At 44.8% G+C, this 22972-nt stretch overlaps 1 protein-coding gene and 1 long non-coding RNA gene across 11 annotated transcripts in view; one reads left to right on the forward strand and one right to left on the reverse strand.

Moving 5' to 3' along the window:
- Positions 1-22972, forward strand: part of foxj3 (forkhead box J3) — a 198051-nt gene that overhangs the window by 159256 nt on the left and 15823 nt on the right. For 4 of the 10 annotated variants that reach the window (XM_072478365.1, XM_072478366.1, XM_072478367.1 and 1 more), the window contains exons 8-11: positions 7586-7891; positions 17994-18095; positions 18784-18975; positions 22202-22306. In XM_072478365.1, coding sequence (XP_072334466.1) covers positions 7586-7891; positions 17994-18095; positions 18784-18975; positions 22202-22306 — 705 coding nt within the window. The remainder of the gene's footprint in view (positions 1-7585; positions 7892-17993; positions 18096-18783; positions 18976-22201; positions 22307-22972) is intronic. The other 6 variants (XM_072478368.1, XM_072478370.1, XM_072478371.1 and 3 more) reach the window with 3 other exon arrangements.
- LOC140392763 (uncharacterized) lies at positions 12226-17863 on the reverse strand. The gene is made up of 3 exons (XR_011935421.1): positions 17736-17863; positions 17423-17596; positions 12226-12291 (listed from the first exon to the last, which is right to left on the reverse strand). It is a non-coding gene; the product is annotated as an uncharacterized lncRNA (long non-coding RNA).

Consider the following 22972-nt stretch of genomic DNA (forward strand, 5'->3'; position numbering starts at 1 on the left):
TTGGAAGAGAGGGAGGGTTAATGTCATATCCTGATTGATCTCGGAATATGGGTTAGGGTTGAGAGAGACGGGTCTACATTTGCTCTAAATCTGGGGCCTGCACTTCTTTATTTTTAAAAAAAATTATCCTCATTTTCCACATTTTCATCAAATACACAACAAAAGATAACCAACAATAACAAATACAGTATCAATCCCCCAACCAGCATCCTCTTCAATATACAAACCCAAACATCACCCATACAATCCAAATACAACAAAACAAAAAGACCAAAAGAGAATCCATGGTCATCCCATAAACACTGTGCTCAACCCCCCCCCCCCCCCCCCCCACCCCAATCACCCACCCCCCAGTGTTCGATGGCATCCAATTCTTGAAAGTGCAAGATAAACCATGCCCATGAATTGTAGAACCCTTCCATGTTCCCCCTCACTTCAAACTTCACCTCGAGCGTCAAAAATTCCAGCAGGTCCCCGCCGAGGCACAGGGCTGAGAAGCTAACCTCCACCCCAGCAGGACCCACCTCCTGGCAATCAGCGCGGCGAAGGCTAAAACATCTGCAGCCCGGGCTGGTCCGACACCCTGAAAATGGTTTCTAGGGGCCCTGGCTGCAAACTCCCATGTACCATCCCTGAGATGACCTTAATAAACCTCCCTCCAATACACCTCCAGCTTTGGGCAGGACCAAAACATGTGAACATGGTTTGCGGGGCTCCTCCCATAGCGCTCACATGCATCCTCCACCCCCTCAAAGAGTCGGCTCATCCTCGCCCTCGTGAGGTGCACCCTATACACGATCTTCAGCTGTATCAGCCCCAACTTTGCACACGAGGTTGAGGCGTTTACCCTCCGGAGCACCTCACACCACAGGCCATTTTCTATAACCTTCCCCAACCTCCCACCTGGCCTTAATTCCCTCCCAGAATACCTGGACCTTCCCCAGAATCCTCCCATAAATCGATGAACACCCCCTCCCCCACGTCGTAAATACCTTCCCCAACAATGTGGAGGCTGGCGCTATTGGGAAGCTCTGAACCTCCCTCCCGGCAAAATCCCAGAGCCGTAGATATGTAAATACTTCCCCTCTTCCCGCCCCAGTCCACACCTTGTCCCCAACTCCCGAAGCCTCGAAAAACTACCTCCCAGGAGCAGATCTTCTAATACCCTGACTTGCCTCCTCCCCTCCCGTCCCCGAAACCTCCCATCCCACCTCCCGGCCTCAAAACCATGCCCCCCCCCCCCCCCCCCCCAAATTGGCATCTCCCTGACCCCGCCTACAATCAAAATGCTGCTTCAACTGCCTCCAAATCTTCAGCATTGCCACCACTGGACTCCCAGAATATCTACCTGGGCCTATTTGGAGAAGCTCCCGTATACCCCCCCATCGACGCACTCTGCTCTGACACATACAATAATAAATCATCCGCGTATAGAGACACACTATGTTCCCCCCACCCCCACACTTTTCCCTTCCACACCCCTGAACTGAGCCAAAGGCTCAGTTGCTAGCGCAAATAACAGAGGGGACATGGGGCATCACTACCTGGTCCCCCAGGTCTGAGCAAAATACCCCAAACTTCTACTGTTTTTGTGGACACTCTCCCTGGGCTCCTTAAACAATAACCGTACCCGCACCACAAATCTCGGCCCCATCCCAAACCGCTCTAACACCGCAATCAAATACCCCCAATCTACCCGATCAAATGCCTTTTCTGCATCCAACGCAACCGTCACCTACGTCTCCTCTCTCTTTGACGACGTCATAACCACATTTAACACGCTCCTAATATTTGAAAATAGCTGCCTCCCTTTCACGGACCCCGTCTGGTCTTCCCCTATCTCCTTCAGGCGGCACCCCTCCAACCTAGCTGCCAGCACCTTCACCAATATCTTCGATTCCACATTCAATAACGCCAAAGGTCTGTACAGCCCACACTCTGTTGGATCCTTATCCTTCTTCAGTTGCAAAAAGATCATTGTCTGCCCCAAAGTCTGTGGCAGCACCCCCTTCCCTATCGCCACTTCAAACATCCCCACCATCAGCGGCGTCAAACCTGTCCATAAATTTCTTATAATACTCCATAACCTTCCCCAACCTTCCACCTAGCTTTAATTCCCTCCCAAGATCCCCCCCCCCCCCCCCCCGGATAGCACTGTGGCTTCACAGCGCCAGGGTCCCAGGTTCGATTCCACGTTGGGTCACTGTCTGTGTGGAGTTTGCACGTTCTTCCCGTGTCTGCGTGGGTTTCCTCCAGCTGCTCCGGTTTTCCCCCACAGTCCAAAGACATGCAGGTTAGGTGGATTGGCCATGATAAATTGCCCTTAGTGACCAAAAAGGTTAGGAGGGTTTATTGGGTTATGGGGATAGGGTGGAAGTGAGGGCAGTGGGTCGGTGCAGACTCGATGGGCCGAATGGCCTCCTTCTGCACTGTACTATGTACTCCATTGGTCCCGACGTTTTGAGGGGATGGAGAATGTTTGTGAACACTGTCTGGGGGAGGTGCCTCGCATATCACGTTCATATGTTTTTGTCCTGCCCAAAACTGCAGGGGTATTGGAGGGAGGTCTTTAGGGTAATCTCAAAAGTGGTGCACGTGAGACTCTAATCTGGTCTCCTGGAAGCCAGATTCAGGGTGTCGGATCGGCCAGAATTGGAAGCGGATGCGGAGGCAGATGCCTTAGCATTCGCCTTGCTGATTGCCCGAAGGCGGATTCTGTTGGATGGAGGTCGGCTTCTCCGCCCTGTGCCTCAGCATGGCGGGGGACCTGCTGGAGTGTTTAACGCTCGAGGAAGTAAAGTTCAAGTTGAGGGGGTGGCTGGAAGGGTTCTATAACTCTTGGGCCTTGTTCATCGTGCATTTTCATGACTTGCATGACATTGAACATTAGCGGGGGGGGGTTTGGAATGTGTAAGTTAATAATTCTTTTTCCTTGGTGTTTTGTATTCAAAATGTCGGGAGCTGTTTGAGAGTGGGTGGGATGAGGGGATTGTTGGCTAGGAGATTACCATTGTAGTTGTTGTTAATTATTTATTGTTGTAAATATGACGAAAATGTGAAAAGGGAGGAATATAAATACATTTTTTAAAAATAATACTCCACTGGGAACCCATCCGGTTCTGCCACCTTCCTCGATCGTGTCCTCCTAATCGCCTCCTTTGTCTCCTATTTCCCCTACCGACACCCTTCAATGTGGCCTTATCTTCCTCCCCCATCCATGGGTACTCCAGACTGACCAGGAATTCCCGCATCTTCCGGTCCGCCCCCCGATGCCTCCGACCTATGCAAATTTTCATAAAACTCCTGAAACACCCTAATGACCTGGTCCAAGGCTACCACCAATTTTCTTGTCCTATCCCGCACCTGGACAATTTTCCTTGCTGCTGCCTCCCTCCGAGGTTGGCCTGCCTGCATGCGCCCAGCCTTCTCCCCATATTCCTAAACTGCTCTCGTTGCCCGCGTCAATTGGCGCACCGCCTTCCACGTGGACAACCAATTAAAACTAGCCTGTAGCTCCTACCTTTAATCCAAAAGCGTTGGATCTGCATCCCTCGCATACCACCTGTCCACCTCCAACATCTTATCTATCAACCTTTGCCGCTCCACCCTCTCCTCTTTATCCACCTTCACCTTATACAATATCATCTCTCCCCTCACCACCACATTCAGAGCCTCCCATACCACTGCCTGTGATACCACCACTCGTGCAGTTAAAACCCACATATTTGTCAATTACCTTCCCGATCTTTTCACAGAAACCTCGGTCCCCCAGCAACCCCATGTCCTATCTCCACCCCGGCCTCTGCACTTTCCCCTTCTCCAAGACCATGTCCACCCAATGCAGCACATGATCCGAAATTGCTGTTGCTGAGTACTCTGACCCCTTAACCCCAGCCAACAGCGCCTTCCCTACTACAAAGACATCTATCATCAAGAACACCTTGTGGACCAAGAAAAAAACACATACTCCCGCTCCCTCGGGTGCAAGAACTTCCACAGGTCCACTCCTCCCATTTCCTCCATAGGTCCAGTCAATGCCTTCGGGCAAGTGAGCGTGGCTGCGACCTGTCCAGCCTTGGACTCCTGCACAAAGATCCAGTCCCCACCCACGACCGGCTCATGCGGGCCCAAGTCAGAAATGGCCCCACATACCTTCCTCAAGAACCCTACATCGTCCCAGTTAGGACCATGCATGCTTGCCAAGGCCGCAAATCTCCCCTCCAATGTCCTTGTCACTATCACATACCTACCCCCCCCCCCCCCCCCCCCCCCCCCCCCCCCCCCCCCCCCCCGGTCTGCCACCAACGTCTCCGTCTGGAACCTCACTTTCTTACCAAAACCGCTAGTCCCTGCGCCCTGCTGTCAAACCCCGAACAAAACACTTGGCTTACCCAGCCCTTTCTGAGCCTCGTCTGATCTTTCACTCTCAAATGAGTCTCCTTTAACATAGCCACATTGGCCTTTAAACTTTTTAGGTGCGTGAACACCCTCGACCTCGTCACTGGCCCTCCCAACCCCCTCACGTAACTAACCTAACCAGGGGTCTCTTTCTCTCCCCCCCATCCACCATCATCATAACTCTGGGCCCTGCCCACTGGAGCTGATCTGCCCCCGCCCATTGTTACCATCGAACCCCTCCGCCCCACCCCCCCTTCACAGAATCCCCCCTTCACAGAATCCCCCCCATCCACTTACTCTCGCAAACACCTCACCCAGTAGCGACCCACCGCACCCCCCTTTTCATACCTAGGCCCATCGGCATCTGCTCACCAGGCTCCAATGTCCACAGCCCCTCCCCCACCACACCTCCGTTCTCTAGCTAGTGCGGGGAGGCCCTGCCCAGCACCACCACCACCACCCCCAAAAGAATTAACCCATATAACCGCATGAAATAAAATATAGAAAATAGAACTATATAAAGACTCTTCCAACTACCCTCCCCACGGCCCAAGACCAGTCCTCAGTCCCATTCCTCACTTCTGCCCCAGTCCTTCCACCTTCACAAACTCCTCTGCCACTTCGAAGTAAAGGTCTCTGGAGTTGTAGCTCACCCTCAACTTCGCTGGGTATACTAAGCCAAATCGCACCCCACTGTTATACAGTGCCATCTTCACTCGGCTGAAGGCCGCCCGACTCCTCGCCAGTTGCACAGTTAAGTCCTGGTAAATACATACACCAGCTCCAGTCCATTGCACCTCCCCATTCTGCTTCGCCCAACTCAGGACCTTCTCCTTCACATGGTGCCTGTGGAAGCAAACAATCACTGCTCTTGGCGGCTCATTCGTCTTTGGTTTAGACCTCAACGACCGATGAGTCCGGTCCAGTTCATACCGGGAGGAATCCTGTCACTCCCCCACCAACTCCGCAAACATCTTGGCAAAGTACTCCATCGACCTCAGGCCCTCCCCCCCTTCCGGCAGGCCCACGATCCTCAAATTTTGCCACCTCGACCTATTTTCCAAGTACTCCAATTTTGCTCACAGCCCTTTGTTGGCCTCGACTACCCTCTGCAGCTCCTCCGCCATCAAGGTGAGCCGATCGCTGTGCTGCGACATGGCTTCTTCCATTCCCTTCATTTTCTTACCCTGCCCCCGCACCTCGCCCAATGCCTTCAACATAGCTACCTTCACCTGGACAATTGCCTCCTTCACCAACACCTTCAATGCCACCATCATCTCCTTCCTCAACACCTCCATGTGCTTTGCAAACTGCTTCTCCAATTCCAAAGCCATCATCTCAGTCACCTTTTCTGACGTAAGCAGTGTGGCCCCACCCAGTGACCCAGCCTCCGCCATCTTGCCAGCTCCCGGGCTGGCCCTTTCACTCGACAGCGAACCTTCCTCCCTTCGCGGCGGCTTTCTTCTGGTTTTTCGACATCTTCCTTATGCCTTCCTTCACTCGATTTTGAAAAACGTGCCCCTGGGACCGAGCATTAAACTCCAAAAAAAAAAACAAGCCTCGAGCAGGAGCCACCCAACATGTGACTTCCCCAGCCGTGCCGCCACCGGATGTCCTGCACTTCTTTCTATAGCAATAGTACTCATACACTTGGAACTGTTGCCTCTTGTCTTACATTTTCCTGATAACCTTGGAAGACCAAACTCCTGAATCTCTTGGTATCCTCTTGGCTTATCTAGGTGCTGACTGAGCTTATTTTGATGCTGTTTTCTCTCCTCTGTTGCACTCCTACAAATGAAGGAAAGGAATGCCCTTGGGAGCCAGGTGGTTATTCATATGGTGATAGTAAGGGAACTATTAATAGAACTGTTCAGTGGAACTGTTAGTCCTGCAGTATTTTCTTTTCCTGTGGGAAAAGTGCCAGTTCTTGGCAACTCGCCACAGTGGAATGATTGAAATCTTGCTGTGTGGGGAAGTGCAGGCACAAATCACTCCCTGCTTCAGCATATAGCAGCACTCAAAAGTATGATCCTTGAGCAAGCAGTTGGGATTGTGACCGAGAGTAATAAACTAATGCAGCGTGTGAGTGAATCTTAAGAATATGTTTCTGGATAGCAAGGGAAGTCTTCAAATTTCAAGGAATTGTGCAATGTGACTGTAGTGCTTAAAAGGTTGTCTAAGCTAATAGTGTGACCACATCTAGCCGTAGTTTATTTTCTTGAGCATTACTGAATGTTATTGAAAAATACAATTCTGAAGCTTTTCATACTGCACTCATCAAGACAAAATTTTAAAACAATGCTTGGCAGTTAACTGCCAGTCACCACTATCTGGTGTATTCTCCATGGCAATGCCTCTATCAGAGTCCACTTACGAACCAATCAGCACTCTCCTCATACAGTATCAAGTAGTTGTTTCCTCTGACATTGGTATTCTTGTGATTGTCCTGATGAGTGCAAGATGAAAAGCTTTGACAAAATGTGCTTTTTCAGCAATACTCGGCAGTTCCGTACTACCAAATGACTCTTAGTTTGTTTTCTCGTATTTATCATGTATTGTAATCTGTATCTGTTGGTAAGCAGTTTTAAATACTACTCCTTTGTGCTTCCTATATGTTGCTACTGAATCCAGTCTACATTGCAATTTACAAAGGGTTTGTCATTTTCAGTTTAAGATTAATGACCATTTTGCTTTGAAGTAGGTGAACACTGACATTGGTTATATTACAAATGTGTGCAAGTTTTATTCTTGTAAATTGAGAGCAGTTATATGCTAGAATACACACTATTCCTCTAAACTGTTCCTTTCTGACCCTCTGACATGCCCTTTGTCCCAATTGTTGATATCAATACTCGTTTGTTTCCAGGGGCCTTCAGCCTTCTGAATGCCTTGTCCTCCCTCTATTGTATTAAAAGGGGCTTTTGAAGCACAATGCTGGACGACTCCTTGATTCATCTTGTCTTTTTTTCAGTCTTGCAATGTCCTGCACGATGAGACATGACGATTTATCTTGATTTCTTTTAAGAACAAACAATATTCATAGTCCACTGGATTCATGTTCATGTCTGTTTACTGTCCACTGTTTCAAAACCATGGAGATTAAGTATTAATTGCTATTAAAGATGTCTAATGGATTTTATATGGATATTTCACAGTTTTGATATTCAATCCCTTTCTTTCCCTCTAGGAATGATCAGTTTGCCTTCTGAGGCATCACAGTCAACCCATACATCCTGTTCCTACCAGCATTCTCCCAGCAGTACTGTCAGCACCCACCCACACAGTGGACAGAACAGCCTGGCCAACAGCCATGCCAGCAGCCTCGGAGGCGGTGGGGGAGGGACACAGGTGCAGCTGTCACAACATCAGATCCACGCACAACACACTCACCACCAGCACCATCAGCACCAACATCCGCAGCACCAGCCAAACCAGCAACACCATCAGCAACAGCACCACCATCACCAACAGCAACATATGGCCTGCAATATTGGTAAGACCAGTTTACCTTCTCTTTGAGCTTATTTTCATATCTTGATTTGTTTTTAGAAGGTGCTAGTAGTATTATGGTATTATGTGCCGCAATCAGTGAAGTATGTTAAAATGGTAGCAATCGCCTTGCAATTTTCAGCCTTCCCTACTTGAAAGCGTAGACTGTTATTGGAGTTTTTTTTTAAAGAAATCATAGATGCTGACAGACTACTGGATGTACTTTGTAATTCCAATGTTTTGCCTGACCTCTGAATCTAGTTCCAGTATAACTCATTAGCCTTAGCTCAGTCGTAGTATCAGTTCTGGGAGAAGTGAGACCTGAAAAGGCCTGATGGGTTGTACCTCAACTGGGCCAAGATCAATATCCTTCTGGGGTGGTTTGTTATTGCTGTTGGAGAATGTTTAATCAGATTTGACAGGGGGATGGCACCAGGATGTAACTTTAGAAAGGAGAAACATGATGCCCAAAGGATTGGGAGAGATAGATAGCTGTAGAGTAAGAAATAGTAAAGCATTAAGTGGGGCCAAAGAAAGAGGGAATGCAATAAGTTCCAAATGAGGTTTATAGTGCATGTAATTGAACATATGGATCATGGTAAGTGTAGTATGTGCAGGTATACACCAGAGAATATGATGTTGTGGCGATAACAAAGACCTGCCTGGTAACGGGCAGGGCTGGGCACTCGTCCGGAATAGGACAGATGGAGAATGAAAAAGGAGGCATACCAGTATAAATTGTGGAAAATATTACAATGCAGGAGAGGATACTCTGGAGGAGCCAAAGGCAGAATCCATTATGCTAGAGCTAAGAAACCATGCAGGGTACCATTACGCTACTAGGTGGATTCTATTCGATACCAGCCAATAGGAAAGATGTAGTGTAGAGGAGCAAATATCCAAGAAAATTAGAGAGATGCAAAACCATAGAGTAGTTGTAATGGGGAACTTTAATCATAATGTAAACTGAGAAATTAATAGTATAAAGGACAGAGAGGGGAATAGTTAAGGAGTATATTGAGGAGAATTTTCTCGATCAGTTTGTTTCTAATGAGGAAGGAGACATTACTGGATTTGTTTCTGGAGAATGAGGTGGATCAAGTTTCAGTCGGAAAACCTTAGGAGACAGTGATCACAGTATTATATTTGGGTTAGATGTGGGAAAGAACATGGAGCAATCCAGAGCCAAAATGATTCACTGGGGGTGGGCCAGTTTCACCGGGGTGTGAAGGAAGCTGGCCCGAATAAATTGGAAACCAAACTTGGCAGACAAAGCTGTAACGGAGCAATTGCTGCCTTTAAAGAGGGAGATGGCTTTGATAGGATCAAAGTACATTCCCATGAAGGGGAACGGTAGGGAAAATAAACCATGTGTTCCCTGGATGATGAAAGAGAGACAGTAAAATGAATCAGAAAAAGAGTGCATATGACAGACCTCGGGTTGATAAATACAAGGGAGGGCCTGTCTGAATCGAGAAAGTTTAGAAGGGAAGAGAAAAATAATGAGAAGCAGGACGAGAGCATGAGAAGAGACTGGCAGCTAACATAAAAGATAATCCAAATGTTTTCTATAGACATATAAATGATAAAATGAAAGCAGCATGGTGGTGCAGTGGTTAGCACTTCTGCCTGACGGCGCCGAGGACCCGGGTGCGATCCTGGCCCTGGGTCACTGTCCGTGTGGAGTTTGCACATTCTCCCCGTGTCTGCGTGGGTCTCACCCCCACAGCCCAAAGATGTGCAGGGTAGGTGGATTGGCCACAATAAATTGACCCTGAATTGGAAAAAAGAATTGGGTACTCTAAATTTATTTAAAAAATAAATGATAAAATGAGAATCATAGAATCTCTATAGTGCAGAAGGGGGCCATTTGGCCCAACGAGTCTGCACCGACTCTTGGAAAGAGCACCCTACCTAGATCCACTAAACCCAGTAACTGCATCTAATCTTTTGGACACTAAGGGGAAATTTTGCATGGCTAATCCACCTAACCTGCCCTGCACATCTTTAGACTGAAGGAGGAAACCGGAGCACCCAGAGGAAACCCATGGGGAGACATGGGAGAAAATGCAAACTCTGCATAGACAGTCACCTGAGGCTGGAATTGGGACTGGAGTAGGGTTGATTAATGACTAAAAAGGGGACTTGCATATGGGTGTAGCGATTGTAGCTGACGCACTAAATGAGCACTTTGCATCTGACTTTTTGTAAGGAAGAAGGTGCTGCTCAAATACTGGTGAAGTAAGAGATAGTTGAGACACTGGGTGGGCTAAATGTAATAAAGAGGAGGTATGAGAAAGACGAGCTATATTTCAAATCACTAGGACTGGAGGAGATGTATTCGTAGGTACTGAGGGAAGGGTAAAAATTGTGGAGGAACGCTGGCAATAATCGTCCAATCCTCCTCGGAATCAGGGGTGATGCTAGACGATAGGAGAATAGGAAATGTTACATGCCTGTTCAAAAAATGATGCAAAGATAAGCTGAGCAACTACAGGCCAGTCTGTTTATCCTCTATGGTGGGAACTATTTTTGAAATGATAATTCGGCACTTGGAGAAATGTGGATTAATTAAGGAAAGCCAGCATAGACTTGTTAAAGGCAAATAGTGTAAAACTAACTTGAACTATTTTGATGCAGTAACCGAGGTTTGCTAAGTATTGATAAAAGTATATATAGACTTCCAAAAGGTGTTTGATAAAGAGCCAACAGGCTTGTCTGCAAAGTCAGTGTCTGAAATAAAAGGGACAAATGGCATGGATACGAAGTTGGCTGAGTGACAGGAAACAGTCGTGGTAAATAATTTTTTTTTCTAGACTGAAGGCAATGGGATTCACCAGGGATACGTGCCATTACTTTTTCTTGATCTATGTTAATGACCTAGATCTGGGTGTGTAGAGCCCAATTTCAAAATGTGATGATAAGGCCTTATTTTGAATTAGTATGAACCATGTGGAGGGTACTGACAGAATTAATGGGGACATGATCAAGCTGGTGGTTTCGGCACACATGGCAGATCAAATTTAATGCAGATAAGTGTAATGTGATGTATTTTAGGAGGAAGAATTAGAAGAACAATCTAAAATGTAGGATACAATTCTAAAAGGAGCTGTAAGAGCAGAGGTATGGCTGGCTGGCGCTGCATGTGAACAAATCTTTTCAGTTGGCAGGGTAATTAGTTCAAGAAAGTGGTTAATAAGGCATAAAGGATCTTGGACTTTATTAATAGAGGCATAGACTGTGAAGGCAAGGAGGTTATAGTGAACCTTTATAAAATACTGGTTCAGTCTCAACTAAGCAGTGTGTCCAATTCTGGGCACTACACTTAGAAAGGATGTGAAAACTTTGGAGAGAGTCCAGAAAAGATTTACAAGAATAGCTCCAGGAATGAGAGACTTCAGTGACATGAATAGATTGGAAAATACAAGAACATAAGAAATAGGAGCAGGAGAAGACCATACAGCCTGTCGAGCCTGCTCCACCATTCAATATGATCAAGGCTAATCTTGGGCTTTAATTCTCCTGCCAGATCCCCATATTCCTTTATTCTCTGAGTCACCAGAAGTCTTTTCTATCTCACTCTTCAATATGTTCAATGATGGTGCGTCCAGAACCCTCTAAGATAGACAATTCCAAAGATTTGCAAGTCAAAATTTCTCCTTATCTGTCCTAAATGATCAGCCCTTTATTCTGAAATTGTGTGCCCTTGTTCTAGATTCCCTAGGCAAGAGAAACTACATCCCAATATCCACTGTCAAGCCCCTTCATAATCGAACGTTTAAATTAGATCATCTCTCATTCTCCTAAACACCAAAGAATATAGTCATAGGCTGACCCTGGCATCATGGACCATTCTCGTGAACTACCTCTAACACGAGTATATCCTTCCTTAAATATGGAGATCAAAATTACACAATGTATTCCAAGTGTGTTCATTTGTGTCAAGACCTCTTTATTCTTCTATTCCAATCCATTGTGCCATTTGCTTTCGTATTTACCTGCATGCTAATATTTTGTGTTCCTTGTATGAGTGCGCCCAAGTCTCACTGAAAATCAACATTTAAAGTTCACATTTGAAGTTTCATGCCTTTTAGAAAAATATTATTTTCCTATTCTTACGGCCAATGTGAATAATCTCACAATATACTCCCTCTGCCACCTTATTGCCTGTTCACTTCATCCAAGAGGCTGACTCAGTCGACGAACTTATATTTTCAGCCTTTTTTCCCCTGGGTTTTCTTGACATTTCATCCATGTGGGTACCTTATGCCATTAAATATGAGGGTTTTTAAACAGAAATACCCCCTAAACTAAGTGAAAAGGGACAAAAGTGCAGTTCCCAACAGAACCTACCTTCCCCCTTCATAATGCCTCCGGAAGTCCCAGAAATGAACTATTTTGAGGCTGGAATTAAGAGCAACAAAGAGTGTTATTCAATATTATGGTGAGGTAGCCCGGATGAAAATTTATTTTTCACACTATATTGATAACTTTTGATAGAATTGTCCACATATCAGTAGAGGAGTGGTATAAATAGTTATAACCTTATTACAATTGTAACATTATTCATAGCAACTTTAAAACATTCTGAATATATAATCTGTAATGCTGAAGTGTATGTTAGCTGGCTTAGATGGATGGTACTCTTGCTTCCAAAGGTTGCAGGTTCAAGCTTCACTCCAGAACTTAGCCACATTTGGTGGAGTATTACAGAAAATATGTGGACTTGTTGGCCCCGTTGATGGTGAGGACGTTCAATGAGGCCAGGAAAGGGGGGACTCTACCCCCGACGATGTCGGAGGCGACGATATCGTTAATTTTGAAGAGGGATAAAGATCCGTTGCAGTGCGGGTCCTATAGACCCATTTCATTGTTGAACGTGGACGCCAAATTGTTGGCAAAGGTACTGGCATCGAGGATAGAGGACTGTGTCCCGGGGGTGGTGCACGAAGACCAGACAGGGTTCGTAAAAGGGAGACAACTGAATGTTAACGTGCGACGACTATTAGGGGTGATAATGATGCCCCCAGTGGAGGGGGAGGCAGAGATAGTGGCGGCAATGGACGCAGAGAAGGCATTTGATAGGGTGGAGTGGGAGTATTTATGGGAAGTGTTAAGGAGGTTTGGGTTTGGGAACGGGTTTATTAGCTGGGTTAGACTTCTTTATGGGGCTCCAACGGCAAGCGTAGTTACAGGTCGACATAGATCGGAGTATTTCCGACTATATAGGGGAACAAGACAGGGATGCCCGCTGTCTCCATTGTTGTTCGCGTTGGCAATTGAACCTCTGGCCATGGCGTTGAGAGACTCCAGGAAATGGAGAGGGGTGATTAGAGGGGGAGAAGAACACCGAGTCTCGTTATATGCGGATGACCTATTGTTATACGTGTCGGACCCAGCGGGGGGAATGATAGAGGTTATGCGAATTTTGAGGGGGTTCGGGGATTTCTCGGGGTATAGGCTAAACATGGGAAAGAGTGAATTATTTGTGATACATCCAGGGGACCAGAGTAGAGAGATAGAAGGCTTGCCTCTAAGGAAAGTGGAAAGAAACTTCCGATACCTGGGGATTCAGATCGCTAGGAGCTGGGGAACCTTGCACAGACTTAATCTGACACGGTTGGTAGAACAAATGGAGGAGGACTTCAAGAGGTGGGACATGCAGCCTCTATCGCTGGCGGGCAGGGTGCAAGCAATTAAGATGATGGTCCTCCCGAGGTTCTTATTTGTATTTCAATGTCTCCCTATACTAATCACTAAGACCTTTTTTAATAAAATAGACAGGAGCATCTCGAGCTTCGTGTGGGCAGGGAAAGTTCCGAGAGTAAGGAGGGGGTTCCTTCAGCGCAGTAGGGACAGAGGAGGATTGGCACTACCGAACTTGGGCGATTACTATTGGGCTGCCAATGTGGCAATGATACGTAAATGGATGATGGAGGGTGAGGGAGCGGCGTGGGAAAGACTGGAGAGAAAGTCCTGTAAAGGGACGAGTTTAGAGGCGCTGGTGACGGCGCCGCTACCGATCTCACCTAAAAAGTTTACCACGAACACGGTGGTGGCGGCAACATTGAATATCTGGGGACAGTGGAGGCGACAGAGAGGGGTGCGGGGAGCCCTGGTGGGGTCCCCAATCAGGAACAACCATAGGTTCGCCCCAGGAAGAATGGATGGAGGATTTCAGAGCTGGTTCCAGTTGGGAATTAGGAGGGTGGGAGATTTATTTATAGATGGGACTTTTGCAAGCTTGGGAGCATTGGAGGAAAAGTATAAGTTGCCCCGGGGAAATTTCTTGAGATATATGCAGGTGAGGGCATTTACTAGACAACAGGTGAGGGAATTTCCATTGCTCCCGACACAGGGGATACAGGACAGGGTGCTTTCAGGGGTGTGGGTCGGAGAGGGCAAGGTGTCAGAGATTTACCGAGAGATGAGGGAAGAGGGGGAGGAGTCGGTGGGCGAACTAAAAGGAAAGTGGGAAGAAGAACTAGGGGAGGAGATAGAGGAGGGTATGTGGGCTGATGCCCTAAGCAGGGTAAATTCCTCTTCCTCATGCGCCAGGCTTAGCCTGATTCAATTTAAGGTGCTACATAGAGCACACATAACGGGAGCAAGATTGAGCAGGTTCTTTGGAGTGGAGGACAAATGTGGGAGGTGTGGCGGGAGCCCGGCAAACCACGCACATATGTTTTGGGCATGCCCGGCACTGGAAGGGTATTGGAAGGGAGTGACGGGAGTGATTTCGCGGGTGGTGAAGGCCCGGGTCAAACCAGGCTGGGGGTTAGCTCTATTTGGAGTTGCGGAAGAGCCGGGAGTGCAGGAGGCGAAAGAGGCCGACGTTGTGGCCTTTGCGTCCCTAGTAGCCCGGCGCAGGATCCTACTCATGTGGAAGGAGGCGAAACCCCCCGGACTGGAGGCCTGGGTAAATGATATGGCGGGGTTCATTAAACTGGAGCAGATAAAGTTTGCCCTGAGAGGATCGGCTCAAGGGTTCACCAGGCGGTGGCAGCCATTTCTCGACTACCTAGGGGAACGTTAGAGGGAAGACAGATGACCAGCAGCAGCAACCCAGGGGGAGGGGGGGGGTTTAGTTTAGGTCAAAGATAAAGGGGTTTTGTTACTTGTGTATTGTTTAAAATTTCTGTATTGTTATTGTTGCGTTTGCTTTGTAAGAGGGGAAAAATTGTTGTTTGGGAAAAAATTTTCAATAAAACATTTATAAAAAAAAAAAGAACTTAGCCACATTTCAGTCAAATACTATGTATGGTGCTGAATTGTTGGAGGGAGATGTAGTCTTTCGAACTATGTGTTAAAAAAGAGGCTTCACATGACTATTTGTGTGGATGTATGTTTGTGAAAACGTGAAGGAATTTCATCTGTGCCCTAGCCAACATTCTTCCTTTAACCAACTCTACTAAGAACACTTTAAATGATCATTCATCTCAGTTACTGTTTGTGGAAGCTTGTGTGCGAATTGGCCACCGTGTTTTCTACATACGAGTAATGGCACATCAGGAAGTAAATGTTTGGATTTGATGTGTTTGGAGATGTTGATATATGGAGCTATATAAATGTAAGTTTTTTTTCTAATACCGATATCAAGCATATCAAATCTGTGCAAAATGATATGTAGGGTACACTGGGTAGCTGGCAGCAAATTATGTTTTATGTGGAGGCGGTATTGTCCAGTGGTATTGTCACTGGCCTGGGAAACCAGAGACCCAGAGAATTGCTCTGGGGACCCAGGTTCATATCCTGCCACTGCAGATGGTGAAATTTGAATTCAATAAAACTCTGGAATTAAAAGTCTGATGATAACCATGAAACTATGGTCGATTGCCGTAAAAACCCATCTGATTCACTAAGGTCATCATTACCTGGTCTGCCATACATGTAACTCCAGATCCACAGCAAAGTGGTTGACTCTTAACTGCCCCCTCAAGGGCAATTTGGGAGGGCAATAAATGCTAGTCCAGGCTGCGACACTCCCATCCCGTGAACAAATAAAATATATATTCTTTGAAATAACTAAATTGAGGGTTTAGAAACCAAAGCTACGTATTACACTCCAGGGTTAAAAATTGAAGGATAGGTGTTGGTTATACATCTCAAACGAAATTCTGGAAACCTACAGCAAATCTGTCAGCATCTCAACAAAGAAAAAGGCAGGTTGACCGGTGGAAACCCTTCAAACATTTAAACTTTAAGCTGTCTCCTTTATCAGCTGCTTATAGATTTGCTGTAAATTTCTAATATTTTCTATCCTTGTATCTGGACCCTGATTTGGTTACGGTAACATTTACACTTTTTTTCTGTTGTTATTTGCTGTTATAAATTCTCAACATCTCAAGGGTGGCACGTGGTGCAGTGGTTAGCACTGGGACTATGGTGCTGAGGACCCGGGTTTGAATCCCGGCACTGGGTCACTGTCCGTGTGGAGTTTGCACATTCTCCCCGTGTATGCGTGGGTTTCACCCCCACAACCCAAAGATGTGCAGGTTAGGTGGATCGGCCACGCTAAATTGCCCCTTAATTGGAAAAAATATTAATAATTGGGCACTCTAAATACATTCTCAACATTTCCTATTCAGTTTTGCTGTGCAAACTGTTCCATAATGACAGGCTTTAGCCACTAGGCGATTCTGTGGAGTAAGCTTCTTCCCACCTGCATTACCTCCTTTTATAATGGGGAAAGAACGATGTTGTGGTACAGCGCTTCCTTTCTTGGTTCCCAACCATTATTAAAATAACATTGTGCTTCGTCCACCTGCCATCCCTTCACCTTACTCTTGGCATGCCTTCCTCCTGACTTCTCCAGTGGCCCTGCTGCTTTATTTCACTTTCCCTCCTTTACCTGCTGCAAATTATGTTCTTCAACCAGATTTTAATAAAGCCTGCATCCTTTTGACCTAGCCTGCCCTGTCGCCTGCTGCCCTAGACCCAGGTCACACCCTATTTGTTCTTAAATTATAGCAAAATAAGCCCTTTTAGTCAATGCTTCCAGTGGAGAAGTGGAAAAATAATGAAAACTTTTAACTTTTATTAGCAAAGCTTTTTGTGCTCCAGACCTTGAGGCTCAGATTCTTGATAGAAAATGTGGCTGCCAGAGCCCAGCAATTGCAGTCAGGCTGCAGAGCAACATCAACAGTAAATCCTTTTCAAAATATTTGAGCTAGATTTCTTAAATGTTTTAAATGTCTACATTGATTTCCAGAAACTCTGATATTGGGCAGTGGATGTACCTGTTCATTAAATATCATGGTTTGACTGAATTACCTTGCTCCATTAGTGCATTTATAGAGCAAGTTGAAATGCCTTTCTGATGATTTATTGTGTTTGAATATTGTGATTGCTAGTGAAATTATTGATGATGTTTGAACAAAATAATTAGCCATTTTACACCACTTGATCTGTGGTCATTTTGCAACCTGTATCTTCACAGGAATGTTTAACTTGAATGATTCAACTGATTGAAAGCATGCTTATCTGGGATATACTTTAACAGATTAATGATACTGAACGGGGGTGATAAACTTACCCTCAACCCCACCTTTAGTAACATTGGAGCTTCTCATCTTGTGAATGCAATAAATCATCATACAACGTAATAATAAGCGAGATGGTCCCAGGTTCGATCTTTGAGCTGTGATTTGCTGATCAGTTAAATGGTGATAGAGGGTGCTACACTTTTCCCCTGTGTTATTGGCCTAAGCTGAAAGGAAATAACTATTTGTTTAGGTACCATCTCAAATTCTCAAGCTGTTCCAAAGTGCATTACAACCAACAAGTTACTTCTGAAGTGCAAACAATGCTGCTGTTATGCAGGCAAACACAGCAACTAATTTGCTTACCAGGTCTCATACAGAATAAATACATTTTCCATTCATTTGTTTTGTTGGAGTTGGCTGATGGAAAAATTCGAAGTCCAGTTTAGGTGCTCAAATCCACAGAAACTCTGACTACCAACTGAAGCAAGTTGGCACAATAGTAAGAAAGAGCTAAAATAGCTCGTGTTGCTGATATAATTCTCACAACAATGTTTTAAACATATTTGTGATGAGTTTATGATGTTGTTCTAATGCTCTTTGGTGGGTTTATGGCTGTTGTAGGCATTCCTTCTGATTGGTGCATGAATCTGGACACTCTGAAGGAGAGTTTCCGTATTGCTAGCAGTTTCAACTGGTCTGATGTGGATCTCTCCCAGTTTCAAGGTAGGTTGTTGATAATGCGGAGCTGTGCTCTCTACCTGCTATAACTAATTAGAACTCCAAGCTGCAGATTCCTGCTTCCTGTAGGCAGAAGTAATAAAGTGAAGACCAGGCAATTTAAAAGTAAAATGTAACCCAGAAAGGCTGCAAAACCTTACAGGCCTCAAATGTTATAATTAAAGCACATGTACCTGTGTGTTTCAGGGCATATTTTTGCTGAGGGAGGTTAAATCATTGCTATTCCTGCTGCAATATCCTTGTACAATTTGGGTACTTCATTCCTGAGCTGCAGAGCAGACATTTTTCAGTAAAGTCTCATTAACGGGTGCAATCCCATACAAGTTTGTATTTAGTTCTGGTCTGCCTCAGGTTTTGAAATGGTAGGTTTATTCTGTTTTGTCATGCCATGCTGACCACACTTCCACAAACCAACCTGACCCTGTGCACACAACAAAAATTGGCTGATAGACCTTGTGCTCATATGTGTGGAGCTAGGTTAGGTATTAGTGTTCTTTATTGAATTTTATTTTTTGGATTTTACTTGGTTAACCCTTTTGCTTATGTTATCGTTAGTTGGCCTTTTTTTTTTAAGATACCTGCTTTGCCTGTCAGGCTGTGGACCCATTGGTTCTTTAGCCTCTTGTTTCCCTGGATTCTCTCCTTAACACTCTGTCATGCCTTTTATCCGCAGGTCTGATGGAGAGCATGAAACAGGCGGATCTCAATAACTGGTCACTCGATCCTGTTCAGTTTGCGGACTTGTGCTCTTCCCTAAACCAATTCTTCACACAAACTGGTCTGATCCAGTCACAAGGGAACATGCCGCCCTCGGTTTGTCACAGCACAATGCATTCGCAGAAACCAAACCAGCACATCAGTACAGGTATAGACGCCAAAATGTAGAGCTAGTTATAGCTTTTAATTTGTCGATAAGGTATTCACATAGGTGAAGCTTTAAAGATGAGTAATCTTTTGTTTGTTAGGCCATGGCAATTCAGTAAATTGTTGCTCAGCTTTAACCCCAAGAAAAAAAGTGCCACGCAGGCTATTTTTTTAATTTTTATTTATGTTTACCTTTTATAAGTTTCAATTTATTTTGGAAGGACAGAGGAAACAGCCAATATTATTGTGCAAAGAGAAGGAGTTTGGTTTTATCTGCCTCTGAATCTCACTCGTTGCAAACAAAAAACTTTGATTCTGGAGCCAGATTGATAGCACTATCAATTTGCACAATGTCCCCTGGACTGTCTGGACAACTTTGTGTGACACCCACTAGGTACCTCCACGTAAAAAGGCTCTGATAGTTTGAACAAGCCGCTTCTGTTCATCTTCTGAAATCCCGCTAAAAAATGATATAGGCAGACATGGATGAGGAAACAGAACCAAACTTACAATAAAGGAGCCCATTTTCAGCCTGGTTTTCATTTGATGACCTGCATTTATAATGGTGACAAATCAATAAAAAGAGAACCATCCAATAATGCACTGCACATCAGATTATTTGTTAACAAAGGAGTTTTGCAGCTTAGCTTTGTGACACTCTCTCTTACTCTCTATCTCCTAACCTACAATTTACATTGACAGCATTCTGCTTTCCAGGTTCATCAGCTCCTAATTGTGCTTGAATTTTAAAATTAACTTTTTCTTTTACAGCTTCTCTGCTTGCTCCTTATCCTAGAGTTTATCAACGTGCTGCTTAAATTTTGCAGGTTTCTTCAATTCCTCACGATTACTTTTGCTTGCTTTCCTTGCACATTTTATTTTGGCCTTCAGTTCTGCCTGGAGATCTCCCTATTTGCAATACATAGATCTTTGTATCTGGCTTTCCCACTCTGCAGCCCATTGGTTTCTAATTAAATTTGACATCTTTTCTGCTTTCTGCCTACTACTAACTGAATTCTCTCATCACATGTCAGCTTTCAGTTGCTGGCTGCAGCTCTTTTCCATACTTTATTTACCATTTGAAGGCACATTTCGTATTGCAAGCATTGACTATTTCCTCTGCTCTACTAAACAGGATTGCAAAGCTCAAAATTAAGGACGTAGAAGCACCAGACAACAGGACCCGTCAGTAGTTAATAGAGGCACTGATCGACAACAGAATTATAGTTTGATCCCTCTAATGTTATGTTACTAACTCTCCTGATGACTTATTTGATTGTAGCTGTAAATAGCTGTTTCATATTGTCCAAGAAGATCCCAGTTCAGTTCCCAATGCTGATTTTGGTCCCTGGTGAAGCTATAATTGGCTTCAATCTCCTGGAGTAAAGGGAAAGAAATTATTTTGAGTTCTTCTTCCAAATCACTGTCAAACAATTCCTGCTCAGCACCTACTATAGCCATCAGAGCTGAGGAGTCTATATAGAGACTTGAGTGAGGGCAGGATCAGGTAAGAGTATGACTCGGTTGAATAGTCCAGACCCCGATGCGCACACAAAAATGGGTATTTGAGTAAGGTAGTGGATCATTACCAATGTTGATTCTTTCTCCATTTTGCTTTCTATTGGTCTCTTGCTTTGCCTCCGTCCAAGAGATCAGGCAGAGATACAACTCGTTTGAAGTTCATTATGGCTACCTCTAATCACCTAGAAGGAGCTATAGAAGTGACCCTGAATTTCTCTCTCTCCCTGTGGAGAAACACTGGTCTTCACTCAGGGCCATTCTGTAATATAACTGTCTAGACAATGGGACTTTTTTTATGAACATCACAATGGACCTTCACTGTGCTGTGCCACTACACCACCCATTGTCTTAATGTCCAAAACAGAACAGAAGTCTGTTGTATGAAATTTCAGAATTAGTAGCAGTTGCCACTCCTTTATTGATGGGTTCATGTGTGGGTCTGAGAAACAAAATTGCCATGAGCTAACTGTAAATGTTTAAATTCTGAATATTTTTAATACATTATTTAAAAAGTATGTGCACAGGACTCTGCGTTAATAGACAAATGTTCAACTTGCTATTTGTTCTTTCCTCTGTTGAAGGTTCATTTAAAAACTTGTTTCTCAACAGCCCTTTACTGTTCACGATATATTCAATTTGCTAGGATTTCCTTCCGTGATCTAATCATTGATTTAATACGGCAGTGTCAACAACATGTGATTTTAAGTTCGTGAAAATGTTCATGTATGAGTGCAAATAATCCAATTTGATACAGCTACTTAAGAGGAAAAATTTCAAATCTTTTTCACAGATTTTGCAAGCAAAAGAAATAATGATGAGAATAATGCTGTCTTTAAATCTGTGGAATGAAAAGTCAAAACTGTACTCCAGTATAATTGATCAACCCCCCCCCCCCCCCCCCCCCCAGTTCACTTCCAAAGAAGCTGTTATTTTGCAATTGAATAGGAGCTTCTTTCTGGGAAATGGAACATTTGTTGTCTATTTAGCTCTAAAGGCAGGTATACCATTGTCAAGCGTACCACCGACAGGTTAAGTGTACGTTCTATTTACTCTGACCACAGGCAAAAGCCCGAAAGCTTAACCTCAGAAGCACTCCCCTTCATTCACCCGACCAGCGTAACATTTGTACTTTTCCATGCTTGCAATCCTTGCAGCAAATGAGACTGACAATCCCACCGTGATTTTGGGTGACATTTAGGCTATGGATCTATGCAGTTGAGTACTGGGTTGAGTCTGTCAAAACTCAATCACTTAGAATCCCGACAACCAGCAGAAAGGGGAGTTTCATCCATCAGTAGGGACCAGATTCAAACCCTAGCTCCTTGATAAAAGTGCAGTGTGCTCCGCTTTCTTGAATATTCTTGATGTTTGTTTCATATTCCAAATTTGGAAATAACTAATGGATGATGGTGAGGAGTAAAAGGTTTGGATTATTCCTGCACCTTTAATGAATATGAATGGAATATATCCTTTCATTATGTATTGTATTTTTTTTAAATCAACACTGGAGATGGATTTACTTGAATGCTATATGCATTTGGCATGGATCAGCTCACAATTCCTCAAGTTGTCCTTTATTTGCTTGGGAGAAGACCAGATATGTTCATTTGGATTTGACAGTAATGCTGGGTCTGGTTGTTTGACGCTATTGATGTTTGTTTGCACTGAAGTGGTGATTTCTCACTCCACACCACTTTCTCACACAGGAAGCGTGTACATTGACTCCAGACAAAACCTTCCTGCTTCAATGATGGGGCCCCCTGGGTACCCCCATCTCCCACCTCTCAGTACCCCAGGACCAGCCATGACAGGTAATTGCCCCATATTAACTGCTTACCCTGGGGCTGCTACCCTATTATTTGCCTCCCTTCTTTCTTTTAACTTTTGACCTGCATGTTGTATGCATGTCTGGGACCCTTGGTGAACCTACTTGCATGTTCCTGCCAGAGACTGGAAACTTAGAAATGAAAATGGTTTTGCAGTCAACCTGCTTTTGTAATGCATCCTTAAAACAGGGCAGGCACTGGTGGGCATAGGACTTCTGAGGTATCATTTTGCTCATTATCCAATTTGTAAGTGCCTTTACAGCATGCCTCAGTTGATGGCACTTGTCTCCAAGTCAGCATGTTGTTATTTCAAGCCCCAAAGTACTTCCAAATCTATTGAATCCTTTGGAATGTCCTGAGGGTGTGAGAAAGGACTATATCAAAGCATATTCCTTTGTTACTACAGAAGTTTCAGAATTGCATTATCCCAGATCCCTGGCTAATTCATTTTGAATTCCCGATGCAGTCTCCCCTTTAAAGTTTGTGGTTAGATTATATTTGACAGTGTCCAGCGGCCCAACAGTTCACAATTCCTGCAAGTTGAAACCCCAAATTCAATTTAGTTAAACAGTAACCATTTTCCCCCTAACATCTCCTTTCCTCCTTGTTTTGAGCAAAATCTTACCATGTACATGGAGCCCTGAACTAACT

This window comes from Scyliorhinus torazame, chromosome 16 (assembly GCF_047496885.1).
Source record: "Scyliorhinus torazame isolate Kashiwa2021f chromosome 16, sScyTor2.1, whole genome shotgun sequence".
Classification (NCBI taxonomy): Eukaryota; Metazoa; Chordata; class Chondrichthyes; order Carcharhiniformes; family Scyliorhinidae; genus Scyliorhinus; species Scyliorhinus torazame.